At 47.7% G+C, this 26244-nt stretch overlaps 1 protein-coding gene and 1 long non-coding RNA gene across 3 annotated transcripts in view; one reads left to right on the plus strand and one right to left on the minus strand.

Annotated features, from left to right (window-relative positions):
• Positions 1-981: 981 nt before the first annotated feature.
• LOC123577094 lies at positions 982-4205 on the minus strand. The gene is made up of 2 exons (XR_006701713.1): positions 3804-4205; positions 982-3045 (listed from the first exon to the last, which is right to left on the minus strand). It is a non-coding gene; the product is annotated as an uncharacterized LOC123577094 (long non-coding RNA).
• Positions 4206-4307: 102 nt separating this feature from the next.
• CASP7 (caspase 7) overlaps positions 4308-26244 on the plus strand; it is a 30990-nt gene continuing 9053 nt past the window's right edge. Inside the window, exons 1-2 of one of the 2 annotated variants that reach the window (XM_045438991.1) lie at positions 4308-4416; positions 9368-9477. In XM_045438991.1, coding sequence (XP_045294947.1) covers positions 9368-9477 — 110 coding nt within the window. In that variant the 5' untranslated portion in view covers positions 4308-4416. Of the gene's footprint in view, positions 4417-4868; positions 5086-9367; positions 9478-26244 lie in introns of those variants that run through there. The other variant, XM_045438990.1, reaches the window with a different exon arrangement.

Raw genomic sequence — 26244 nt, forward strand, 5'->3', positions numbered from 1 at the left:
CCCCACCTTGCCACAGTGACTACCTAAGCCACCCATCCAAGCCATAGCCAAGGAGCACACGACACTCGTGTGGCCTTCGGGATACGTTCAGTCGTGTCTTAGCCTGGGTTCCCCGCAAAACAGAACAGGAGGCAAAGGCTTGTGTCCAAGGACTTTATTTAGAAATGTAGTGCCAGGGAGAAGAGAAGAGGCGGGAAATGGTGGTGCAGTTGGGGAGGGGGTCAATATGAAGGTTCACTCTCAAAGGAGCCACTGCCTGATATGAGGTTCACTGGACAGCTCGATCGCCATCTTCCAAGAAGCTACATAAACAACTGCTAATCAGGAACATCTGCTACAGGAAGGAAGGGGGAAGAATATACCTCTTGGCCCTTGTCTCCCATTGGTGGGAGTCCCACTGGGTGTTAACTTCCCTACGCGTCCATGCTGTGTATGTGCCCGTGGCGTCCCCCAGCATCTTATGCTTCAACAGCGACAGGGGAAAAGAGCAAAGACAACAGAAGGCCAAAGACACTGTTGGTCGTGCCCCCGTGAAGATGGCCAGAGCCCACACAGAGCTACTTGCCAGTGCTGAGGCTGGACCAACCCAAGCAGGCAGAGGTCCTGAGACAGGTGAGGCTGCGTGGATCTAAAGTGGCTCCTGGGGCGCCTGGGCGGCTCAGCTGGTTGAATGTCTGACTTCGGCTCAGGCCATGATTTCACCGTTCATGAGTTCGAGCCCTGAATCCGGCTCTCTGCTGTTGGTACCAACCAGCTTTGGATCCTCTGTCTCCCTCTCTCTCTCTCTCTCTCTGCCTTTCCCCTCCTCTCAAAAATAAACACTAAATAAATAAGTAAATAAATAAATAAATAAATAAATAAAGTGGCTCCTGAGAGGTGTCCGATATGCCGTCCAATCACCAGAGAGTCCGAGACTTGGGCTTGGTTGTGGTGAGCCAGGGCCAGGCCATGGAGAATCTTCTGGGTCCTCGATTTGGATGCTTTTGCCAACACTGCCCCACGTTTCTTTGTTTTTTTTGTTTGTTTGTTTTTGTTTTTTTTTTTTTTGAAGTCCTGACTCATAGGGACATTGTGATCAGTGAAAAACCCCACATTTCGTTTCAAACGAATCGCTACCATGTTCAGTCTGTGGATAACTGACTTTCTTTATGAACTTAAACGGAGCACTTGTTTATCTCTTCAATTTCGTCCTGTTGATGGAAGCCCCGTTGCTTCAGCAGGTCAAGATCTTTTTGTACCTTGGTTCTGTCATCCAGAAGATGAGGTCATTCTTCCTAGCTCTGAGTCATTTCCAGTGCCCCCCAGGGCCACGGATGTGAAACGGTTTTGAAATTACAGGGAGATGACAAATTCAGAGGGAGGAGAAAGCTCCCGACCCTTCGTTCTGTCCCTGTCACTTTGCTTAGACTGGAATTGTCCCTCCCTCGCTGGGGGGGTGCATGTCTACCTTAGTTTATGTTCTCCCAAAAGCAGATCTTGAGGGGAGGACTTGGTAGTTCATTTGGGGAGTGGTTCCACAAGGCAGGAGTGAGGGTGTGAGTGAGCCACAGAAAGAAGAGCCAATAAAGTCAAATACGTGATTCTGAGCTAATTACCACAGCGCACGGCCTATAACACATAAAGTAACGTGACGTAACATAACAACGTAACAAGCCGCTACCCCTGCTTTGAGCTGAGACAGACAGTCCCCCACCTTCTCCTCACCCCGGGGCTGAGATCCAAATCTTGTTGAAGAGAGTGTGGCTGTGACTCACTAGATGACAGAGAAGTCACTGTCATGCCGTGCTGGTAGAACTTGCTAGAAATCTGGCCCCTAGAACTTCCTGGAAATCGACTCTCTAGGTTCATAGGGAGGTATCTCAAAACCATGTGAGGGAGTGCCAGGGTTGTTGGATGCTTCCGGCTGGTAGGCAGAGCAGTAGCTGGGCACCAGGGAAGCTGGGTACGCCACAGAAACCCGAGAAGCCTCTGTAAGAGCCTGATTTTCCAGGAGCACACCAGAGATACTGGTTTTCCTCCTGTAATCTCTGTCCAGCACCCCCTACAGGCAAAGCATAACATGGCAGGGGGAGGGAAGCAAGGAAAACTACATAAAGGGCCCAGTTTAATTTTTATGGAACAGACAAAAAGGGTGAATGCGGAGCTGAGAGACAATTAACTGATAAAAGGTTCAACACGAATTCCCCCTTTCGGGGAATTCTGCCTACGCCCAGAGTTTCCCACTCTTCCCCTCCACCACCCCCCGTTGAAGGAGGCTGCCGGTGCCTCAACCAGAGTTTGGGTTTGGGCTTGTGACTCTTAAGACATTTCTGGGCATTTCTGTTAAACAAGGGATATCCTTCAATGGAGTCCTGTATAAAGTCATAGCCTGGCCTGAGCTGTGCTGTGAAGGATTGGAGAAACATCACTGGTGGCATCCTTTGGGGGTCCTGTGCTCAGCAGGATGAGGGGGGGATTAAGGAGCTCGCCAGGGCAAGAGAAGAGGGCCAGAGGGAAGGGCCGAAGGGACCAGTCCAGGAGCACCCAGGAGTCTAGCCCTGGGGAAACCATTTGAGTAATGGAGTTTGGGGACTTTTCTAGAGGGAGGAGGAAGACTTACATGCTAATCATGTGAGTATGGAAAGGAAGCAGAAGACAATGGCATGGGCCAAGGCTGGAGAGACACAAGAAATACAGTTAGAATGTCACTTGGATCTAAAGTCTCAGTAAAACTATTATAGAGGGAAAAGTTCAAAATTATTTCTTCTCTTCCATATCTCCATGATTTTACTTGTTAATACTGGGAAAATCCAGCCTCAGAGCAGTATCTTTGGGGTTCCCCATGCCAGCCCACACTAAAGAACTGAAAAAAGAAAGTTTTCCTTCAAACCATCTTTCTTAGCCAGAAATGAATTCCTACGTGCAATACAAATATACATTTGCATGATATAACTTACAGTAGAGACTTCTTGAGGATGGAAAATTCATGATTTTTCTAGGCAACCTGATCCTGGTTCTGCCGCTAGGAAGGGTGTGGAAAACTCCTCTGAGCCTCAGATTCTTTATCTATAAAATGAGCAGAGGGAGTAGTAGTTAAGGTCCCTTCCAAATCTAACATTGTGTTTCACTCTATCTCCAGAATAACCTGCAAAAAACTTAAATTTATAAATTAAATTAGAAAGCAACCAATTTTCCTTACTGGTAGTTTTCATTTCTCAAAGGATTCACAACCGAATTCCTTTAAAAAAGCAAATTATCTTAGTGTCTACAGGGACTTAGTTTACCCCCAACATTTGAGAAAAATGGATGTTTTATAAACTGCCTTAGCCTGTTTGGGCTGCTGTAACAACATACCACAGACTGAATAGCTTATAAACAGCAGGAACTTATTTCACCGGTCCTGGAGGCTAGAAGTCCAAGATCACGGTGCCGGCATGATGGGGTTCTCCCGAGACCCCCTCTTTGGGGATGCAGTCTGCAACTTCCGTCTGTGTCCTCACCAGGTGGAAGGGGCTAGAAAGCTCTGTCAGGCCTTTTTTATAAGGGCACTAGTCCCACTCACAAGGGCTCCACCCTCAAGACTTAAGCACTTCCCAAAATCATACCCAACTCCTAAAACCATCACGCTGAGCATCGAGTTCCAACATTCGACCATGGGGGCCGTGGGCACAAATTTCCAGCCTATATAACACAGCCATATTGGAAACAGTGTGACTGCTTAAAACATTCGGGAATTCGGGATTTTAGCAGCAGTTAGTAAATTACAGCCATGCCCTGACACTTACCTGGAGCCAGTCCTTCCTAGACCAAGAAAGCGTCTTTACCTGGTGAGATTCTAGAGACGGTTACTTTAGTCTCGGGCCCAGGGTAAAGCCAGCAAACAAAACGACAAGATGTGGTTCTTGCCTGATCTCACGCCACGACGGTTTCCTTTCACTCAAGGTGGTTGAAAGTTCTTCAAAAGCAATTATTTCTGGCACAGGTAGAAGTGTAACTTCTCATACATTCACACCTCAGTGTGACCCGTTAATTAGTCGCTTCCCCGAGCGGGCTTGGAGACAGAGGCATAGGAGGCGCCGGCTGGAGGCCCAAGGGTGAAGAGGCCAGCGTGTGTGTTGCGCGTGTGCATCCGCGCATGTGTGCGGGGCGCAGGGGCAGGAGTGAGGTGGGATCCGGGAGAGCGCACGGTCCCTTCCACGTTCGACTAAGTCACGGCCACATCCCCAGTGGCTGACACTTGGGGGCGCTCAGTAAATCGAGCAGGACAGATTCTGGCACTAACTTCAGACCAGTTCTCCAAGTTAGGAGACGGAGCTCGTCCACGACGACAGAGCGGAGTTCAGGTCCTACCGCCCCCCGCGCGAACCGAGACGCCCCAGCGAGTGGAAGCCCATCGGCGACCCCAGGGCTGGTCCCAGGAGCCCCACCTTGGAGAAGGTAGCTCCAGCTGCTGCGGGCGCCCGGCACCCAATCCCCGGGGTGGGCACGCCACCAGCACGGACTGGGGTCGGGGGCCCGGCTGGGGAAGAGCCCTTTGGCTGTGGGAACCGGGTCCCCGAACCGGTGCGGAGACCCGAAGGGAGTTGCAGACGGGGGACAGCAGCGGCAGGAGGGGAGAACCGCTGGCGAGCGCCCGACCCTCGAGCGCCGCGAAGTCCGCGGGGCGCGCTCTTCAGGGTGTGCGGCTGCGGTTCCGCGCGCGCCCCGTTTGCCGAGCGCGCTCCCGGGTCCCTTGGAGCGCTCCCGGGGACTGTGAGCGCGGCGTCGGGATCGCAGAGCTGCCTGCGAACTTTATCCGGCAAGTTCTAGGGGTGCGCGGCCAACTTTGCACGGGCGCCTTTCCCCCGGGCGGTGAACGCGGACAGCGTGCGGACACGGCCACCAGTTTTGCAGAGGGCGCCCTCCAGGGGCGGTGCGCGCCGGCCGCGCTAGCAGCAGGCGTCGCGCGCTGTCCGGCCTGCCCGGGGCTGCCCCGCGCGACTCCGCCCCCTGCCACGCCGGGGCTTTTACTTTCGCTTTCGTTTGGGCGGCCTCAGACCCTCAGCGCCCAGGGACCGCGACGGACGCCAGCGCTGGCCGCCCCGCCGCCCGCCGCGCCGGGGCCTGGTAACTTCCGCCCCCGCCCCCGCTTGCGCCCCTCCCGCCCGCGTGCGCTCCTTCCCTCCCTCCACAACCGCCCTCCCACCTGGCGCTGCTCCCCCTCTCATCCCCCCAGCCGGCCCGCAACGAAACTTTGGGAAAAGAAAGGGCCCTCGCGCCCCCCGCCTCCCTCCGGCATCGCTGGCTCGGCTCAGCGTGCCCTCCCTTCCCCGCTAACCAGCTGGGACTGCCGGGCAGTTCGGGCTGTTCGGGATTTGGAAAAAGGGGGCGTGGATTGAGACGCAAAGGAGGGGATCGAGCTCTTGCAAGGCAGGCAGTGAGCGCTCAGGTGTCTGACTGCCCTGGGCGCCAGTCCCCGCGTCCCTGTTTGTCAGCTGTGGGCCTCGGTCCTCCCTGTGCCTGTCTGTTAAATGGGATCGGTGGTGACCGCGGGCTGACGGTTGCTGCCAGGCTGTAAGGAGGTGACAGGTGCACAGCCCCTCCGTCGGAGCTCAGTGCGTGGGAGCTACCGTCGTCCTGGCTGGGGCCCCTGGTACTGAGCTCTTGAAGGTCTCTTGAGGAAGTGAAAAAAGGGCAGGCTGCAGGTCACCTTGCTACCGTTCACCGTTGTACTCAAGTTTAGCGTTTATGGGGCAGTAAAACCGCTTGTAGGTTATTCTGTGTGGGTCATTTCTAGGCCATTTCGCCTGAACTCTTAGCTCTGGCAGGCTACGTGGCCCTCTCCTTTGTTTACTTACAGGTTATTTCCTCCTTCGGGGGCTACGGCCTGAGCCCTTACAAAGGGGATGAACACAAGAAAATAACAGTAGGCCTGCCCTCTCCAGGCACAGCAGAGGTGAGATAGGCCTGGATTTTCTTGGGTAGGCTGTGGAAATCCAAGCCTTGGCCTGACTGAAATGATGTGGCCAGGATTAGGCACCTCACTTGGTCAGCACCCTTATTCTGGGTGAACTTCAGTTCACCCAGAAATCAAGCCTAGCCTCATAGGAGTAAGACAGTCGTTGAATGTTTCCTGACCCTCTGCGCAGCGTTCAGCATCAACCCAGCAAGATGCTGTAGGTTTCAGGCTGAAGACCCTTCTGGCCTAATGTTTGGAGGGAAAACTCTGGGAGGCCTCCCACGGCTGATCCATAGACATAAGCCTGAATTTTATGTCTCTGTAGTCAAGTCCAAAGTCCCCTCCACGTGGCTGGGAAGGACAAGCAGTTTAAGCCGCACCCCTGCTTTGACGGAATAGGTCAAGGGTTTACTGAGTGTGCCGTTCCCCTCTGCCTGCAGCACCCCCCCCCCCCGGCCTTGTACCCTCTGGGCTTCCCCTTCTCAGACCTCAGGTCAGATATCTCCTCCCCTGAGAACCTTCCCGAATTCCTCTGAGGCCCAGTCGGGTCCCCCGGGATGGCCACAGATTGTTGGTCCGCATGGCACTCACTACAATCGCAGCTTGACATTTGTGCCCTCCTTTTATCAAAGTTTGTCCCCCATCAAGGCAGCACCAGGTCAGTTTGCTCACAGCAGTGTCCCCAGCTCCTAGCACACGGCCTGGTGCGTTAGGCTCCCAGTAAGTATTCGAGGAGGAGCTGCCCCAACTCTTCCCAGCACCCCCAACACCATCAGAGCAAAAGTCTGGCTTTCTTAGGAGCTGTTTTGCTTAGGTTTGTCCTTTTTAAAAAAAAAAATTGGTCACGTTGTTTTATCATGATACATCCTAGATTCAGCCTTAAAGACTAGCATTAGCGAAAGGCTCAAGGCTTAATTACCACATGTTGAAGGTAGTGCCTTCTTCTGATGGCTCTTGTATAACTTTAACTTGCTAACTTTAAAAAGTATTTCTGTGCTTTGCTAACAACAATCCACACTGAAAAGTAATTAAGTCTATGTAAAGGAGATGAGATAAAAATTATCGAGCGTTTCTGCGTGCCTGGATTCCTGCTTCTCTCCTTTGGGAATGGGGTCATCTCTATTTTCAAGAAACATTTTGCACCCTAATCTGAATGCTCTAACCGCCCCCCCCCCCCCGCCCCCCGCTGAACACACAATACACGTTGCTGGCGATGGTGGAGGGATGATGAGGTGTTGAGAAACAAGATGGCCACCTGACTTCCCACAGTCATGGTAGAGAGCTTGTGTGGGACCCTCCCTCCCTCTCCGTTCTCTCCTTACTGCCCAGCTCACCCCTCAGGTAAGCTGCAAGGGGACGTGATAATACTACTCAGAACTCCTCACAGCCACTGGGTCAGCACTCTGCCATCTTGGATGCCTCCCTCCCCTCAAGCTGGGTTCCTTCTCCCCACCTCCAGAAGTCGTTACTTGTGCTCGGGGGCACAGTGTGTTGTGTCCAGTGGATGCCTTCTTGTTTTCTGACTGAGTGGAAACATCCCTGGGCGAGCCTAACAGAAATGCAGACCTGCATCTGTGCACCCACTCTGTGCAATTGCTCAGAGACGGAGACCAGCAGAAATTAGACTCTGGAGAGGGTTTCCTTTGTTACTGAAAGCCGAGCCCTTCACGGGGAAGGAAACAGGCCTGGATGTAGGAAAAACGGCTTTAGTACAGGCTCTACTAAAACTCTCTTCTAACCGGCCATATCACTTTTAGCAGATTCTCTTCCCTTGGGACATTTGTTTCTTTTAGCTTTCCGTTCAGTTAATATTTCTTTCGTAGGCACCTTTTGTGTGTTGGGCGCTTCTGCCGTGATGAACTTAGAATTGTTGTGTTTGAGCTACAAATAAGCAGAGTGAAAATGAAAAAAAAAAAGACAAAGAGAACAGGGGTGGGGGGAGCTGATGAGATAGGTGTAATCAAGGAGGACCTCCCTATGGAGGTGCCATTTAAGCTGAATTCTGAAGATTGATTATTAGCCCGCTGGACAAAGGTGTCATGTCCAGCAGATGTATGAGTGGTGACTTCCAGAAAGAGAGAACTATGAGCCCTGACAGAACCTGAAATGAGCATAATATGTTTAAGGATGCTGGGAGGCTGCGTGGTATAATGGTAACGGGGGGGGGGGGGGGGGTGTGCTCTGGGTGGGGTGCATGCTGCTGGCTTCAGATCCAAGTCCTGCTCTTTACTCGTAATATAACCTGGGACAAGCTATCTACCTTTTTCTAACCTCACCTTCCTCATCTGTCAAAAAGCAGTGATCATAGGAATGGTCCGACAGCATTGTTGAAAGTATTAAATAAGATAATGCTTACAAAGCAATTAGCACAAGCAAATAATAAGTCAGTTTCTATTGTTGTTTTCACGTCTTAAAGTAGAGGGAGTAGCAGGTTAGTAAGAGATCCCACTTTTTTTAAATAAAGAGCCAGGTAGTAAATATTTTAGGCTTTTCAGGCCATATGGTCTCTGTCACAATTGCTCAACTCTGGTTGTGGCAGGAAAGCAGCCATAGGCAATATGTTAACAAATGGGTATGCCTGTATTAACAATAAAACTTTATTTACAAAAACAAGTGGTAGGCCGGAGTTTGCCAACTCCAGTACTAGATCATAAAGGGTCTTAAAACCCAAGGAGGTGGGTTTAGATTTGAACTGTTGGATCATAGGGATCTCTTGAAGATTCTGGAAGAGGAAAATAATATGATGGAAATCTATCTATTTTTGGTAGACCCGCCGAAAACCGTCTGACACAGAGAGCGTTTGCTTTTTGCAGGTTGCTAATGTTTTCGAACGGGGTTCAAGCGATGCCAGGCAAAGCTTGAGCACCTTGTCACCTGTCAGGAATGAAGGGGGAGTTTCCTGTTACAGACCTTCCACGGCTTCTCTTACTGGGGGATCCTTTAACAAAATCAGGGACGCCAGATTAGAAGCTCCCTGAGGGCACAGCTTTTGTTCTCTTTGCTGCTGCCTCCTCCCTCTCTGGAACAATGCCTCAAATAGAGTTGGCACTCGAGCATTTAACTGAATGGTTGGTGCAGGAGCCCTGGAGCCTAAACATGCAAGACTGCTCATCTCCAGGCTTAATCAAAAACCGCAACACCTAGGGGCGCCTGGGTGGCTCATTTGGTTAAGCCTCTGACTCTTGATCTTGGCTCAGGTCACGATCCCACAGTTTTGTGAGTTCGAGCCCTGCCTTGGGCTCTGCGCTGACAGTGGAGAGCCTGCTTGGGATTTCCTCTCTCACTCTCTGCCCCTCCCTGGCTCATTCTGTCTCTCTCAAAATAAATAAATAAAATTAAAGAAAAATCTTAGAAAAAAAACCTGTATCATCTAATGAATGCTACTTAAAAGGATCATGAGGCCAGTGATGCACTAGATACCAAGGTTCTGGTTTTTTTCCTTCCTTCCAGATGGCAGACGATCAGGGCTGTGGTGTGGAGCAGGCAGCTGGGGACTCAGCAAGCAGAGATGCAGTTGATGCTAAGCCAGACCGGTCTTCCTTTGTGCCATCACTCTTCAGGTATATTTCCTGGGCTGAAGAGGGGCCCCGGGCCCCTCCAGCCTGCCATGCCTCAGCCATCTCCACACACGCGTGGGGAGAGGGACATTCAGGGCAGGAGGTCCATGCTGCGCGTGGAAGATTTGCACAGAACCCTGACAGCTGTGTGTGACAACATTCGGGTTCCGGTGTGCACTTCCTGTCTCTGGGGGCAAGCCCAGAGGTGGGGAAAACCAAACTGGCTTGGGGGGGGGGGGTTCTCCGGCTCCGCGGCTGTGCATCTGGGTGGCACCTGCCCAGGAGGGAGGGGCTGTCCGCATCACAGGTGATTTGCAGGCAGCCTCCTTCGGGGCAGAGCCTGGGTTGCTTCTGCCCTTTGGGACCAGGTTTGGCTGCCAGGCAGAATCCAGGGGCATGGGACAGGAGGTTTTAGGGTAGCCCTCCATTGAAGGAAGCATGCCGTCTGCTGATTCTCACCTTGTCGTTTCTTGAGTCCACTTCTAAAATTCCAGATCTTGGCATTTAATAATAATAATAACAACAACTTAATTTATTGCGTTCTCGTGTGCTAGCTCAGTATGGCACGCCGTCCTCCTAATCCCCGGAGATAGGGGATTCTATCGTTATCACCATTTCATAGGCAGGGAAACTGAGGCACACAGACGTTTACCAGCTTGCCTCTTTGATGACAGTTAATAAATATCGGAGGGGCGCCTGGGTGGCTCCGTTGGTTAAGCATCCGACTCTGGATTCTGGCTCAGGTTGTAATCTCACGGTTTGTGAGTTCAAGCCCCGCGTGGGGGCTCTGTGCTGACAGTGCAGAGCCCGCATGGGATTTTCTCTCTCTCTCTCTTTCTCTCTTGCTCTCTCTCAAAAATAAATAAATAAACATTTTTTTAAATTAAAAAAAAGTAAATGGCGGGCCTGAGATGAGAACGTACACGGTACCACCACCACCCAACAGCTCTCCTGTGCTCTCCGTTTAAAAGTAGGAATGCAGGGACCCGGAGGGGCCCCTCACCTCCCCTCACCCTTGGCCATGGGGCGGCAGGCAACAGGGCTTCCTCGCAAGAAGCCGGAGGGCACTGTGGGTCAGAAGCATCAGACTTTTTGGCGTCTCCTAAGCCGAGCCCCACCTGGGAGGGACGGTGACAGAGATCAAAGTTGAGGTTAGGGAGTGCTCCCAAGCAGTGCTCAGGAGGGGAAGAGCCGGTGATGAGGGGCAGCCTGGCTCCCTCCAAACAATCCCAGAGAAACCCTTGGGTCACACCATCCCGGACAGGACTCGGAAAAGTGAGAAGACCTCCACATCCTGGACCTGAGTTCCTTTGGCCTTGGTGGCCGTTTAGGGTCAAGGATACCCCATGAAATGAGCAGAACATGCAGCTGCAACTCCTGAGAACTTTCAAAAGCCATAAGGTCAATTGATCCAATACGAGCCCTTTAGAACAGTGGCCAGCAAATGTTTCGTTCACGGAGCTGCAAAATAACGTTCTAAAATGACACATGCACACACCTACTTTTTTTTGTTGTTGTTGTTTGTTTTTACATTTATTTATTTTTGAGAAACAGAGTGAGACAAAGAGTGAGCATGGGAGGGGCAGAGAGAGAAGGAGACACAGAATCCGAAGCAGGCTCCAGGCTCTGAGCTGGCAGCACAGAGCCTGACGTGGGGCTCAAACCCGCGAACTGTGAGATCATGACCTGAGCTGAAGTCGGACGCTCAGCCGACTGAGCCACCCAGGCGCCCCTATCTGCACACACATATTTTAAGGTGACCTATAAATTTCTTGGCAAATAGGTGCAAAGGACGTGAGAATATTTCAGTTTTCCCAGGTCTCTGAGTCTTTGGGTTAAGCAGGTTGCCTCTCGGTGACAGAGAAACAGGAACTGTGTAATTGTCATTTTGGAAGTCTTAGTAAAGCCTTGTGGTATACTTCCCAGAAATTATGAAACCCAGCGGTATGTTGTAAATACTGACATTTGAAAATCACTTCTTTAAATGTATTCGGTGGACTCTGAATCCACAGTACTTTTATAACCACGTTTCTCCCTTAAAAATGTACACGAGCAAGCTGTCTTTAACAGCTGGAATTTTTCTTGTTTCTTTTTTCCCGGAACTCTTGTTTTTTCGCTTTATTTCCCCCCACAGTATTTTATTCTGCTGTCATAGATTTAGTTGCTTGAATGATCTCCCCATCATGCATCTCTGTAACCTAAAGGTGTGCATCAATGCATATGCATGAAGTTTTTCAAAATTAAAAAAAAAATTTTTTTTTGAGAGAGACAGAGTGCAAGTGGGGGAGGGGCAGAGCAAGAGGGGAACCCAGAATCCGAAGCAGGCTCCAGGCTCTGAGCTGTCAGCACAGAGCCCGACCCGGGGCTCGAACTCACAAACCGTGAGATCATGACCCAAGTCAAAGTTGCACACTTAACCGACCGAGCCACCCAGGCGCCCCTATGTATGCATAAATTTTAAGACATTTTTCCAGGTATCATGAGTGTTACAAGAAATTTCTGCTATGTTAAGTTACTGAAAATTTCTCTGAGACTAAGTTACTGTCTTGACTCTTATTAATTCACAGTTGATCCAAACAAATGTTGGTAAGTCATTAGCACTATTAAATCATTTTTCATCAAGATAATTATTAAATAGAAATTGCATTTAAATTGCAACTTATAATGGGAAAGCGGGCTTTTCAAAAGCTAGCTTATGCATACGTGGATAAATGAGAGCCATTTCCAGAATAAGGAAGTGTTCAGTTATCACCTCTTTTGCCTGTTTGTCATTTTTAGAGGTAGAAGCGCTAAGAAGCCATGAATAAGTACGTGGGATGGCAACAGTTTTGTGATAATAATGTCACTTAATTCTTTGAATTCCTTCTAAGTTCTGTGCCAAAGAATGACAAATCAATTAGGTCCTTCAATTGTATCGAAAATAATTATAAATTACTTGACTTACAAAAGGGTTTGTTATTCTGCCCTTAGAAACATTGATTTTTTTTTCCGTTAATGGGAAGTATGCTCAAAAGGCTTTACCAAAACTTCTCAAAAACCTGTTAATTAAACCTGTTCCTCTTTAGTTGGAGGCAAATTGTCTAACCCAAAATATTCCCAACAGAGATAAGATAATTAAAGTAGCGATGATAAACATTTGTCAGTATCCTTTTTTTTTTTTTTTTGATAAAAAGCTTGTAAACTGTCTGCTTTCTAAAATATTTCATGGTTAAGACCTTAGAGCTGCGAAAGTAGCTCATTCACTTACGTAAAATGTCTGCTGTATATTCTAGTTGACAAAGCCAGTCCTTCTTGTCAAACTAATCTGCCACACCAGATTTGCTTTCAACCAATAAAGGTCTGATACCATTTCCAGTTCAGCAAATGTGTTATAAGGCATCCCTGTGACAACCGTCTTGTTTCTAATTCTTAGAGGATGGATGCACGGATGGATGGATGGATGGATAGATGAATGGAAGAAAGGAAGGTTGGATGGATGGATGTAGAGGGGGGAGGGAGGGAAGGAAAGAGGAAGGAAAGGGCACAAAGAAAGCCGGATGCTGTGTTCACTTCTCTCAGTGTTTATTTGCTTTGCTGTCACAGAACTCTAGCTCAAAAGTGATAGTGTCTTTGGAAATAATCAGGAAGTGAAAAAGGCAAAGTCATTATTTAAGAGCCACAACGTTCCCTTTCCATTCTATATTTATTTTTATTCAGTATATTTTGTAAACACATCATTGAATTTTGAACAGCCCAGGGTGGCCCCAAACAGCCCCATTTCTAATGCCATCCTTCACCCTTATTAGACTCTTGTGTAAGTAGGAAGCCCATTACAGTGCCTGATTCAAGGAGACCCACAGATTCTTATATTTGAATTGTCTCTTAGATGGTGTGGAGGTTTTGACACCACCTAAGAATCAGGGTGGATGAGAATTCTGCTCTTCTTTTACGTGGTGGGAGATGGGAAACAGGGGAGGCAGGATCTCAGGCAGACCAGTTTTCGGAAAAATACACACGCAAGTTGAGGATCTGATCATGAATTCCCTTAAAATATCCTATGTCTGCACCCCTTGGAAGGTCTTTGAGTGCCCTGTTTGAACACCTCTGCCTTAAGATGCATCATTTTACGGAAGAGACATGGTCTGTGATATTGGGGTTTTTTACCCCCTTAAGTCCTTTGGAAAGGTCAGCAAGCTCAGGTAATTTTCTGTATTCTAGTTCGCTACCTTTTTATAGCATGGCCGATGTTGACATCAAGCTTCATTTTTCAAAATAAACAATTATCCTTGCAAAATATTTGAATTCAATTCCATTTTCCAATCAAATATTTGAATTAAAGTAAATGGGCAGGGGCCAGACTTTAGAAGGGTTTGTCTGTCAGTCATATTAAGGATTTGGAATCCTAAAGAACAAGGAAGTCATGGAAAAGTTTAAGTAGAGTGACTTGATCAACCATACCTACCAAAAAAAAAAAAAAAAAAAAAAAAAAAAAAAAGTGCCGGAGCAGCAGAGCTGCAGTGCGGGGCAGGGCCTGAAGGGGGTGCTGTTGCAAATTCTCTGGGCGAGAATGGGAGCGAAACGCCCGCCGAATGCGACAGGTGGAGCCTTCGCCTTTGGCCCCAGATGTGCTAGGGGTGCAGAGAGGTAGAAGCAGCGAGACTTTGTGACCAAGAGGGCTGAAGCGCTGAAGAGGGGAGAGGCGAGGAGGAAAGTGGCACCTGGACCCCAGGGAATAGCTGAAGTCATATAGTGACCCCTGAGCTGTCTGGCTAGGAAAGGGGTGACGAAATCCATTATTTCTAACAGAAAAACCGGTGTTTGCCACCTTCCATTGCTTCCCTGAACATTTCTGCTGCCTTGGCCCTGCTGTCCGAGAGCGCAGGACGGATTTGGGTGGTGCCAGGGACTTGGCATGTGATGGGACCAGACCCTAAGTGCAAGTCCAGACAGTGGGATTTGCCGCAAAGAGCAGGTGTCCACTGTCACACCTGACTGGTCAACACCGTCTACTTTCACTTCTGTGACTTAAGATTCTAAACGGGAGTTGTTTATTCTGCTGAATTTAATTCATTGGGGTGACCTGAAAATGGCAGAGCAAACGGTCCACCTCCACGGAGTGAGGGACGCTAAGTATGCCACAGGTCCGACGTGTGAGCGCATCAACCACTGCACTGGAGTGCTCCCCGCAGCTGATGGTGGGCACCCTACCCAGACTGTCCTGTCCCCAGCTCCCTTCTCGGGGCGTCAGAATTGCTATCAGGTGGCATCTCTTGCCCCTCTCTAATTGAGGACACGTGCCCTCCCCTGGAGACCTCAAGGATTCTGGGAAACAAGTCTCCTTTTCCCCCCCCAAGCTTGGGAGGACTCAGTGGCCCCAGGTAGTTCCAAGCTCTCAGACTTGTCTTGGCTTTTTCGCCTCACTGTCACTAGATGGCGCCACAGCTTCGTTTTATTTCCATTGCATTGGACCCTGAGTAAACCCAACTGCTCTTTAACTTAATTTTTTTTTTTTTTTTTTTTTGAAAAACAAGAATGCATTAAAATGTTTTCTTATTTCCCGATTATTGAAGAACGGTTGGAAAACACAGGAAACCGCGAAGGAAAGACATGCAAGATATTAACTTAAAATTAGTAAAAGTGTTTTCGTTAGTTAAAATTAGTAGAAGTAAAAAGAAAAAAGGAGAAATCGGTGTGTGCACAGCCTGCATTCATTTGAGCCAGTGTTTAAGGAACAAGGCCTAAAGTCATCTGCGAACTTATAGAGGGATTCTTCTTGAAGTAAAGGTAACCCAAGCACCTGGCACAGGTTACCGGCCATCCGTGTTAGCAGTGTGGTCCCTGCCCTGAATGTAAACTCAGGTTCTTCTAGAATGTCTAGGCATGGCTACAGAAAATGGCTAATGGCTGAGAGTAGCTAATTGCTGAATTGTAGTATATTAGGAACTATGGGAGGAGGAGGGAGAGCCAGAGGAGTTGGAAGTTGAGTTATCAGGGCCCAGGAAGAGCCCCAGCGACAGTGATGGTCAGGCCAAGCTACAAAGCACACAGATTCTTAGAAAGTGAGTGGAGGCCCACAGCACACGGGAGCCATCGAGGGTACGAGGCCAGGCCCCACCCAGCAGCCTCACACGTGTCCTCTCGCAGGCCATACCTCAGCTCTGAAATCAGAGGCTTAGTTCTGCTCAAGGTCAGCATTAAGGGAAATAAAAGACCAAGTAGCAAACAGATTTCATGCACTCAGATTTCCGCCGGGCCCTGGTGGAGCCTTTGGGTCCCTGCAAAGAGGTTTGCTTATCCTTCCATTTACCAGGTGAAGGGGGCAGGAGAAAAGCCTCATTTTTGAAACTTGATAAATCCCCTATTTTTGAGACGCTGGTTCAGATCCCATGGACTTTGTCTTCTATATCATCTTCGTGCTCTGCCCTGTGTGCTCTTCAAGTGTATTTAATGGATGCCACAGGGTTATAATTATTTTTCCTGCATTGCAACTTGGGTTTCTCCACCAGTTAAGTGTTATATGTAAACAGATCCCTGTAAAAAAAATGTGTGTTATTTGTATAATTATAAGAAAGATCCTGGTGGCCTGTCTTTTCATTTGGAGGGGAGGGTGTTTCAGAAGAAGCAATGCTTTGGAATTAAAGAACAGAACAAAGATAGCAGACCTTAACTCATTCCAAAGAATATGTTAAGCAAAAGCCATTCGATCACACCCACTGATTAAGAGAGGCCAGGTCTGGGCCCCCTAAAAGAAAGAGAATGGTAAAATATACCCAGGGAGTTTACTTTTCAATACAGGAAGTCTTCGAATTCATACTACAGAATACTGGATGCCTGTCTCCGAAATCTGTACATAGACCACACTAACGATTTAATGCTGTAATAAATCTTGAAGCAGTAATGACTCTTAGAATGGCAACAATGGAGGCGTGGAGGTGGACATCCCAGGTTCTGGTTCTGGTCTTGCCTCCCAATCACTAGTTGAGGTACCAGCAAGTCCTTTGACCTCTTTGAACCTCAGTTTCTGCCTCTGCATAATAGGTATATGAATACCTGTCCACTGGATTGCTTATGAGAATTGAATACAGTAACTGTCAGCTTACTGAACTGCCTGATGAGGAAGAAACTGTACCTGATTCCTGACAGGGAAGAAATCATAGAACCATAACGTTAAAATTGGAAGACGCCTTAAAAATGTGATTTATCCAGCTCCCTCCCATAACGGTCAAGGATGGTTAAGACCAGAGAGGTAAAGTACTTTACCCATAGTCACCCAGCAAGACCAGCACCAAGACCTGGGTCTAACTTGGGGTCCAGCGATCCACCCCATACATCAAGTGCCAGTCACAACTGCATTGGCGTTGAGCTGGTCAGCCACGTTAATCCACCAGCAGAGCGGGTTTTTTCTTCTACCCAAGTGGGTCAGCAAATTTAATTCTTCGTGGAAATTGCTCCCTTTCTGCCCTGCTTCAGCTGAGGGCTTGGCCAGAGTTCCAGCAGGGCTAGCGATGGGCGTTCTGATAGAGGGTCAAGTGCCCGTTTCAGGAGCAGAGAACCACACCTCTAAAGCATGGTGACGGGATCCAGAGACTTTGAAGCTTCCCCCACATGCAGAATAGCTCCAGTTATTATAGGTTATTGCTCTTCTAGAAGGGAAATCATGAGCTAGCTGTATGGTTAAAAGAAAAAAGTGAAGAAGGGAAGTAAATGATCAGGTTTTCATAGTAATAAAAATGTTAAAACACTATTTGTACAGAATTAAGCCTAGGTGCAGAAAAGTACTATGAAACTTAAGACCTGTTGTTTCTCGGGGGAACACGCGGTCACAAGTAAGAGTTGTGCAGTGTGGCCTTGCCTGTTCAAACCCTGAGCTTGCTGGGGCTCAGGGTGTTCTGTCTGGCACGCATGTGTAACAGTGGGTTTGTCTGCTGCTCCACAGATGAGGAAGAATGAGGGCCGGGGCCCCTGGGTGGCTCAGCGGGTTAAGCATCCGACTCTTGATTTCTGCTTAGGTCATGATCTCACGGTGTGTGAGATCGAGCCCCACCTCGGGTTCTGCACTGACAGCATGGAACCTTCATGGGATTCTCTCTCTCCCTCTCTCTCTGTCTCTCTCTTTCTTTCTCACCATAAATAAGCATTAAGAAAAAAGACAGAGAGGACTGAGTCCTGTTAGCTGTTCTAAATTCTAGAGCCCCCCGCCATCATACAGACAGCAGTTTGAGGCTGTTTCAAGAGAATTCTGTCCTTTATCTCCCTCCTGAATTTTTTTTTTAATTCTTTTATCAATTTTTATTGTCAGAGGTCTCTCTGCTTTGTTTTTCAGGGGAGGAGGCAAGTGATGTGGAGAAGTTTGGGGAAGGAATCTTTCCCTCCATAGCCTATTTTATTTTATTTTATTTTATTTTTTTTATTTATTATATGAAATTTATTGTCAAATTGGTTTCCATAGAACACCCAGTGCTCATCCCAAAAGGTGCCCTCCTCAATACCCATCACCCACCCTCTCCTCCCTCCCACCCCTCATCAACCCTCAGTTTGTTCTCAGTTTTTAACAGTCTCTTATGCTTTGGCTCTTTCCCACTCTAACCTCTTTTTTTTTTCTTTTTTCCTCCCCCTCCACCATGGGTTCCTGTTCCCATAGCCTATTTTAAATGGACTTTGTTTCCCAAAGTAAGCGTATGTTTGCAAATCTGGGTTCCAGAACAGAATGTATGGAGCCAGATTTCTCTCTGCTCACAGACCTGAGCGTGGCCGAGGGTTCGGTTTGCCCAGGATATCAGGTGTTACAGCTCTGCTCTGTCAGTGACACACCTTTCACTGGCCGCGACCTTGAACCAGGAAATTGAGAAAAGCATCATTGTGAGCAGTTTGCTTAATAAGGGTGTTGTTTTTACGTGTTCACACTTTCCTCCTTGCATTTGGAGGGGTGAGATGGGGAAGGGTAGTAACTCCTGGATCATTCAATTTGTTCAAGACGATTGAAAAATGATTTATATGCCTCATTTGACAATTAAGGTCTTTGGCTTGCCTCTGTAGTCTTTTATTATTTGTACGAATGCCTTGCGTGCTTTTATAAGGCGAAAAATAACCTCAAGCATTTGGACTCTGATTCACCACAAACTCCCCTCCGATTTTTGTTCATTTACTTACATATAATTTTGCCACCTCCTGTAGCTTGGCACTTTGTTGGGTTGCCCACATCTGCACGCTCATCACTTTAAATAGCCATGTGGTATTTTATTCGACTGCATCTCAGTCTCTTGCTTAGCCATTCCCGTTTCCATGTTTTCACTCTTAAAAATGGTGCCACTGGCTGCATCTTTGTGGAAGTTTGGGGTATTTTTTCCCCCCCACTTCAGATCCCATGCTCCTAGAAAGTCACTTTTTCTCTAGGGAGCTGTCCCGGGGTGGGGAGAATGCAGCCGTGTGGAGCCTGGGCATTTCTGCCGGTCAGCAGAGAAGGGGGAGGCCAGTGTGACTTTCCCAGCCCCAGCGTGAATGGTCCTATGGAAAACTCCAGTGTGCGGTTCACTGCTGATTCAGTCACGGGCCTTCAGGGCCAGGCGGGCTGTGCCAGTCTGCTGTCCCCTGCTGAGCCCCGAGCATGTTGAGTTTTTATTATTACAGAGAAGAAGGAAACCCGCTGCCCAGAGTTGCCGGGCGAAGCCTAGTTCTGATGCACAGGGGGGTCCTTTCGGATGGAGACACGAGGTACCGCCTTCAGTCTTTCCTTTCCTCTCTGCCTTGCTCTGTGCCTTGGTATGTCAGGACTGTCGGGAATACCCACTGTTAAAATGTTGAAACCATGAATGAATCATCCCAAAAATATTTAGACAAAGCAGCTACGAAAACCAGAGCCCTAGTTCCGAATGGAACAGCCCTGGGGAAATGTGTGCCTGGTGGTGTGTTTACTTTCCTGCTGATGAATGTCTGCAAACAGATAGAGCTTCTGGGGATCCTATTCATGGAGACGCTTTAGAAAATAAACAGTAGCAGGTTTGCGTGCTTCTATTCCCTTCCAAATATAGAAAGGTATAATTCACATCTCGGGCAGCCTAGGGGATCTGGACGAGGATAAAACCTGTATTTATCCACTCTGCTGATGGGGAAAATTATACTCACGCCCAGAGTGGATTGTAAAAGTTCATTGTGCCCTTACTGAGGTTTTTTTTACTTCTTCGCAAAGTAGGCAGAGTATTTTTGTCCTACAATGGTTTCTGGTACAGGTTGCTATAGGCTCTTCAAGGACGTCTTTTTTGTATAAATGACCATCAGGGCTTGGTTGTGATTTTGTGCCTCTTGACTTTGTTGAAATGACTGAGTTGCCCTCGCACTGCAGAATTTGAGGTTCCAAAAAACAGGTCCCTAACCGAAGAAGTTAGGATAATCTAGTTTCTTCCTGATAATCAATGCTGGCATTGTCTGTGTTCTTAGCAGAGATTTGAGCCTCTCTGAATGTGTCTGGGAAGAGAAGATAATGGTACTTGCTCATACTGGTGAGGAAATGCAATACCAAGAAAAAATAAAAGACGGTTAGGATTAGGAAGCATTGGTATTCGATTGACTGCCCATTGCATTTTAGTGCACACTTGTGAACAGTTGCTAAGTTCTGCCAGGTTATGATAGTTATTGCAATCTTGTTTGACCCTAAGAGCAGTAATTTCATGGTCAGATTTATTTATTTTTTTAATCTGTGGCCAATCGTGAAACCCAGGAGCTTTTAAGAGGATTTAGAACTTTTAATTCACGGTTCTGGTTTGTCATGATCCTTGCACTTGTGAGCAAGAATCCTGTGTTTCTTCTCAGCATAGTAATCTTGGCCAAAGTCTTCAGAAAGTGAAAAAGGTCAGGATAAAAGCTAGGTTTATCAGCAGAGAATTAGCGAAGGCAGAGGAGAAGGGGTGCGGTGGTGGGGGGGCGCAGGTAGTTTGGAAAGTGGTAGAATCTGACTTAAATACTGTGGCCAGTTTTTATTTACTGTGTCTTTCCCTGCCTCTCATCTATACTTTGCAGAATAAATGGGATAATGATGATGAACAGGCTTTGTAAAGCATAAAACACTATTCAGTGATATTAGTGATGCTTGTTCCTGGTGACTTAGGGAATGTCTGGAGTGGTTCCTCCTCCCCCGTTGGCGCGGTTTGTCAGATTCAGGACAAAGACTGGTTTTCCAATGATCTGGTCCTGGGGTCTCTGTGCCACAGCAATTCCGTGCTCTTAGGCTCTTCTGCAGAAAAGTCCTATCAACCCAGGAAAACAAGAATATCCACTTTCAGAAGATCTTATCTCTGGGGGAGGATCACCAGCTGAAGACGTTTCCAATCTGATAAATGTGAAAGAAAGAAAGAAAGAAAGAAAGAAAGAAAGAAAGAAAGAAAGAGAAAAGAAAAGAAAGGAGGGAGGGAGGGAGGGAGGGAGGAAGGAAGGAAAGAAAGAAAGAAAGAAAGGGAGAGAGAGAAAGAAAGAAAGAAAGAAAGAAAGAAAGAAAGAAAGAAAGAAAGAAAAAGAAAAAGAAAAAGAAAAGAAGTTTCTAATCTGGGTCTTTGAAAGCTTCTTAGCAGCCTTCTCATTCCCCACCCCCGGGAGAACCTGGCCCCGCTGAGCTGTGGACCGTTACCATCTCTCTGCGGTGGCTAATTAATTAGCACAGTCTCTTCGGAGCCCTTGAATCGCCTGCTCCTGTCTGATAGCAGTTGTTTATCTGACAGTCTGCCTGGCTCTAGCAATTGATTTCCAAACAGACAGTAACTCTTTAAGAGCTATTGGCCCCGGGATGGCAAAGCTTTCCTCCCCTGACTCTGAGTTACTGCGCCACCAAGGCCACGCAGGGGACCCGCCGAACACCGTGCCAACGAGGAAGAGCAAAGGTGGCGTTGCACACACCGTGGCATTTCCTGGAAGCGTCTCAGTTGCGTTGTCCAAGTAACAGCAGTGTAACATTTCACTTGACTGTCACCCCTAGGAGACCTCGCAGTTTGCACGGAAAGCTGGACCCTAAATACGGTCTCACTGCTGCCGATTGGCACCTTCCCCAGGCCGTGCTTCCCGAGGTGTATCTGGTCCGAGTTTCTGGCCAAGAACCGAGGGTCCCAAAGGCCGTGCCCACGTGGAGAGTGGTGTCTGAGAGCGGAGGGTGAGCTGGCCCTGGGGACCGCAGTGAGAGCTGAGGGTCCGGGGAGCCCAGGCAGCAGGCAGACAGGCTAGTGCTGAGGCCCTCACATGTCACAGGCGAGCGGCTCCATGAAGACACCCAGGTCCGGCTCTGATCCTCTAGGTCTAAGCTTGAGGCCCCGGGAATCTGGATGTTAATAGAGACAAGAAATGTGGGAATAGGAAACTTCGTGTTGGACCTGTGAGCGAATCTGGGCTCTACCCCTGTGTGGCTTTGTGTTCTCAGGCAAGCTAATGTCATGGGGCCAGCGCCTGACAGAGTGGTCGTCAGGAGCACATGAGGTAACGTATACAAGGCAGTGAGCGTTCCAGAATGGTCCTTCTTAGAACTGTGTTTATTACCAGCACGGTTATTGACACGGAGAGGAGGAAAAAGCTCAAAAGGCTAAGGAAGAAAATCACGTGTAAGATCACAGGGAAAAACAGAAACACGGTGTCTCTTTAACAAGTAGCACGAAAAAAGTCTGAATCCAGTAATCTTCAACATAAGCCAAGTAACGGAATCTGTTTGCAGCAGGTGATTTTTAACTACTAAATCATTTTTTTTTTAATTTTTTTTTTTTTACATTTATTTATTTTTGAGAGACAGAGAGAGACAGAGCACAAGTTGGGGGAGGGGCAGAGAGAGAAGGAGACACAGAATCCGAAGCAGGCTCCAGGCTCTGAGCCATCAGCCCGGAGCCCGACGCGGGGCTCAAACTCACCAACCGTTGAGATCAGGACCTGAGCCGAAGTCGGACGCTTAACCGACTGCGCCACCCGGGCGCCCCGCTACGAAATCATTTTTATTGTAACCTTTTGAATAATTAATTCAGTCACATGTACTAAAAAAGATATACAGTCAAATCCTTCCTCCTTCATGCTGCCCTTGCCCCAGGGCCCCTATTCCACAGGTAACCACTCTTCGTGATATACAACTACCATTAGTAATAATAACATTTAGGTACTATTTTCTGCAGGCCATAAGCTGTTCTGAGCGCTTTTTGAATACCAGCTTGTTTATAAGCTGGGAGGCAGATGTGGTAATTTTGTTCTTTTTACAAACGAGGAATCACAGAGGGGTTAAGCAACTTGCTGATCTCTCAGCTCTGTAGTAGAGCCGGGTTTCAGAGCCAGGCAGCCCAGCCCTGGAATTAATGAGTTTACCCATTATGTCACCCTTCAAGAGTCTTTATGCAGGTACAATCGAATGTAAACGTAGATTTTCCCCTCATCTTCCCCCAAAGGGTGGTGTACCACTGCCGTCGTTTTGTCCCTCTGTTTTCTTTCCTACTTAACCTCCGCGTTGGAAATGATCCCACGTAGGGACACAGAGAACTTCCTCGTTCTTCCCTGCGGTACCGTGTTATTTTGATTAAACACCCTGCCCTTCGCGGTTCGTCCAGGAAGTAGAGACTGAACTGGATCTTTGTACCTGTCTGCAGGTCATTATGGGAGGGGCCGACCGGACACGTTTGTGTCTTCCAGCCAGGTCTTTTAACCGAGGCACGCTGTGAAGGTCCACAGTTGGAAATAAGAGCCGCGGCGGGGGTGGGGGAAAGGGAAGAAAACCCGCCAGGCCACGAGTGTCTCCAAATAGCCTTAGGGGTCACGCACAAGAGAAGCGCTGCAGTGAAATAACTGTCCTGTGTGGGTAAACATGCAGCAGCTAGGGGCTATCCTAAAAGAGTCGCCTCTCAGAAGTCATGTCTCTTCCCAAATGTGAGGCTGTACTTAATATCTCTGCAGCAGCCTTGCAGGCAGAACGGGAAAAATGGAAGTGAAGGCCTTGCTCTCCCTGGAGTCTTTGAAGGGAGAATGGGACAGAAAGGGCGCTGATCCCCAGGAGAGGGTGCTGGGAAGCCTCGAGGCTAGTCAGTGAGGGACTCTGATCTCTTGGACTCTGATTCTAGCAGAATGTATCTATTATGCCATGGGCTTCAGTCCACATTTTTTTTTTTTTTTTTTGTCCTGGTGCTCTCTCCATCTTGACAGCCCTTTCGTCCTTTTGTCTGTCCAGTTGCATGCTTTAACCCGGTCACAGGGGTTGCTTCCCCACAAGTTAAGCTGCAGATGGAATTTTCCCAAGGCCAGTGCCTCTTAAGAAGATGAAGTCAATGGAGTAGAATTGATTGCTCTCTGATACACATTTGGGATCTGGAAAGACCTGGGTTTAACAAAAAGCTATTTGGGGTTAGAAGGAAAAATAAACGACGGACTCAAATCCAGAAAGAGGAAGCAGATACTCTGAGAGTTCAAGTTAGGGGCCGGTGAGGTAAGGGAATCCCCTCCCTTTTGAAATATTTACCAGGGATAAGAATCACATTTCATATTCAATTTTAAGGTACTTTTCATAACCATGGAAATTTCTTTAAAGTGTATCTATCATTATTCCCCTTTTGTGTTCCTTTTTTTAAAAATTTATGGGGCGCCTGGGTGGCGCAGTCGGTTAAGCGTTCGACTTCAGCCAGGTCACGATCTCGCGGTCCGTGAGTTCGAGCCCCGCGTCGGCTCTGGGCTGATGGCTCGGAGCCTGGAGCCTGTTTCCGATTCTGTGTCTCCCTCTCTCTCTGCCCCTCCCCCGTTCATGCTCTGTCTCTCTCTGTCCCAAAAATAAATAAACGTTGAAAAAAAAATTTTTTTTTAATTTATTTTCCAAATCCTATTCTGATAAAAGTGGAGTCCTTTTTTTTTTTTTTTTTTTTTTTTCCATGTAACTTACAACCAAGCCTGTTTTTCTTATAAAAGATGCTCACTGGCATCTTTTGTTTTGCTCATCATTGGGGATGAGCTAATGACAGCTTAAAAAAAAAAAAAACACAGCACATTTATTACTTGGATGTTCTTGTACAGTTTGTTTTAGGATAACTCATACAGCAGAAGATAGAAGTGGAGTCTTATCTCTTAGAGATCCTCCAGCCTGCTAGACTTCATGCTGGTCTTATTTCGGGTCTTTGAGTGGCCTTAAGTTAGCTAAAGACCTGTCAGGAGGAAATGAGAAAATGCAGGGAGAATTTTAACAAGGTCCTGGCCCATAGTAAGCCCTGACAAATGTTAGTTGTTATCAGTACCTGTGGAATGGCCATAATGAAGCCACCTCCCCCAACTTCAGAGGCATCAATTGAAGACCAAAGACTGTGTGTGCATATGAAGGACTATGTGCAGATAATCTGCCTCATGCACAGAGGGCACTGTCAGTGTGGGTCATTGACAGGGAATTCAGAAGTAAATCCTACGCTCCCATACATGGCATGCCCTTGAACACCACAGAAGCTCCCTTTGCTGGTATATTCGTCTCCTCTGAGTTTTTATGGAGGCCCGGGAGGGGAAGAAGACTCCACAAGAGTATTTGCTGCCCATCAAGTCGGCCATCTCATTCTGTGACGGTCACCGAAGGCTGTTTGCCAGGAAGGGGGCTCGGTGCTCTGCGAAGGGTTCCCTTGGGCAGATTCTGAGTCTCAGTCCAGTGCTGGTTTGGGCTGCCTCCCTGGGGAAAGAAATGTGGAGAAGAACTGACATCACCCCTCTGGACTAGACAGAAAAAGTAGGGAGGAAGAATCTAGAGTGGTAGAACAGATCAAGGATGTTTTTCTCTGAAAAATCAGACGATATCACGGAAGAAAGTTGGCCTTATTAAAAGTGGAGGGTAAAGTGGTGTAGCGGTTGAAAAACAGCAATCAGCTGTCTGGAGATTCGACATAGAGAGCTACTCTGTAATCTGGACCCAGGTAAGAGGGGCGACGGCAAAGGCCATGTCCTTCCAGAGACTCTGAGAAACTACAACAGTGAGATTCAGTGAAGCCTGGTCGGGGGGAAATACCCTTGGGCCTGCATTTGTCAGGTATCAAGCTGAGTTTTTATTTTCACTTTACTCCTAACAACTTTTGATGACAGTTTTGCGACAGTGGTGGATGAGTCTTCTAACAGGCCACGGCGTGGGACTCTGAAACACCAACGTGGGATGCTGACCGTCTCCTGAGGCCGACGTGTTGGTCTCACTGTGCTCATCACTGCCTGGCTAACCTTGAACAACCCCTGCCTCTCTGTGGACCTGTTTCCTTATCTGTAAAATGAGGGGATAGGACTTGATTCATTCATTCACAGAAGACTTTTTTTCAACCTAATTGCCCTGACTAGAACCTCTCCTGCAGTATTTAACAGAAGTGGCCAGAATGGACATATCTGACCTGTTTTTGACCTTAGGGGGAAAGTGTTCAGTCTCTCATCATTAAGTATGGTATTAGCTGGGAGTTTTTCATAGATGTCCTTTTCTAGTTGGATTGGTGCTATTGTAATCCTAGTTTATGTAGCATTTTTATCATAATAGGGTGCTGTATTTTGTCAATTCCTTTTTCTGCATCAGTGGAATCGATTACATGGTTTTGTCCTTTATTGATATGATGGATTACATTCATCGATTTTTGGATATTAAACTAACCTTGAATTCCTGGGATCGATCACACTCGGGGATGGTCAATAATCCTACAGATTTGACATGCTAATATTTTTTGAGAGTTTTTTCATCTATAATTATAAGGGATATTGGTGTGTAGTTTTTAAAAAAATATTTTTATTTACTTATTTATTTTTTTTAACATTAACTATTTTTGAGAGTGAGAGAGACAGAGCATGAGCAGGGGA

This window comes from Leopardus geoffroyi, chromosome D2 (genome assembly GCF_018350155.1).
Source record: "Leopardus geoffroyi isolate Oge1 chromosome D2, O.geoffroyi_Oge1_pat1.0, whole genome shotgun sequence".
Taxonomy (NCBI): Eukaryota; Metazoa; Chordata; class Mammalia; order Carnivora; family Felidae; genus Leopardus; species Leopardus geoffroyi.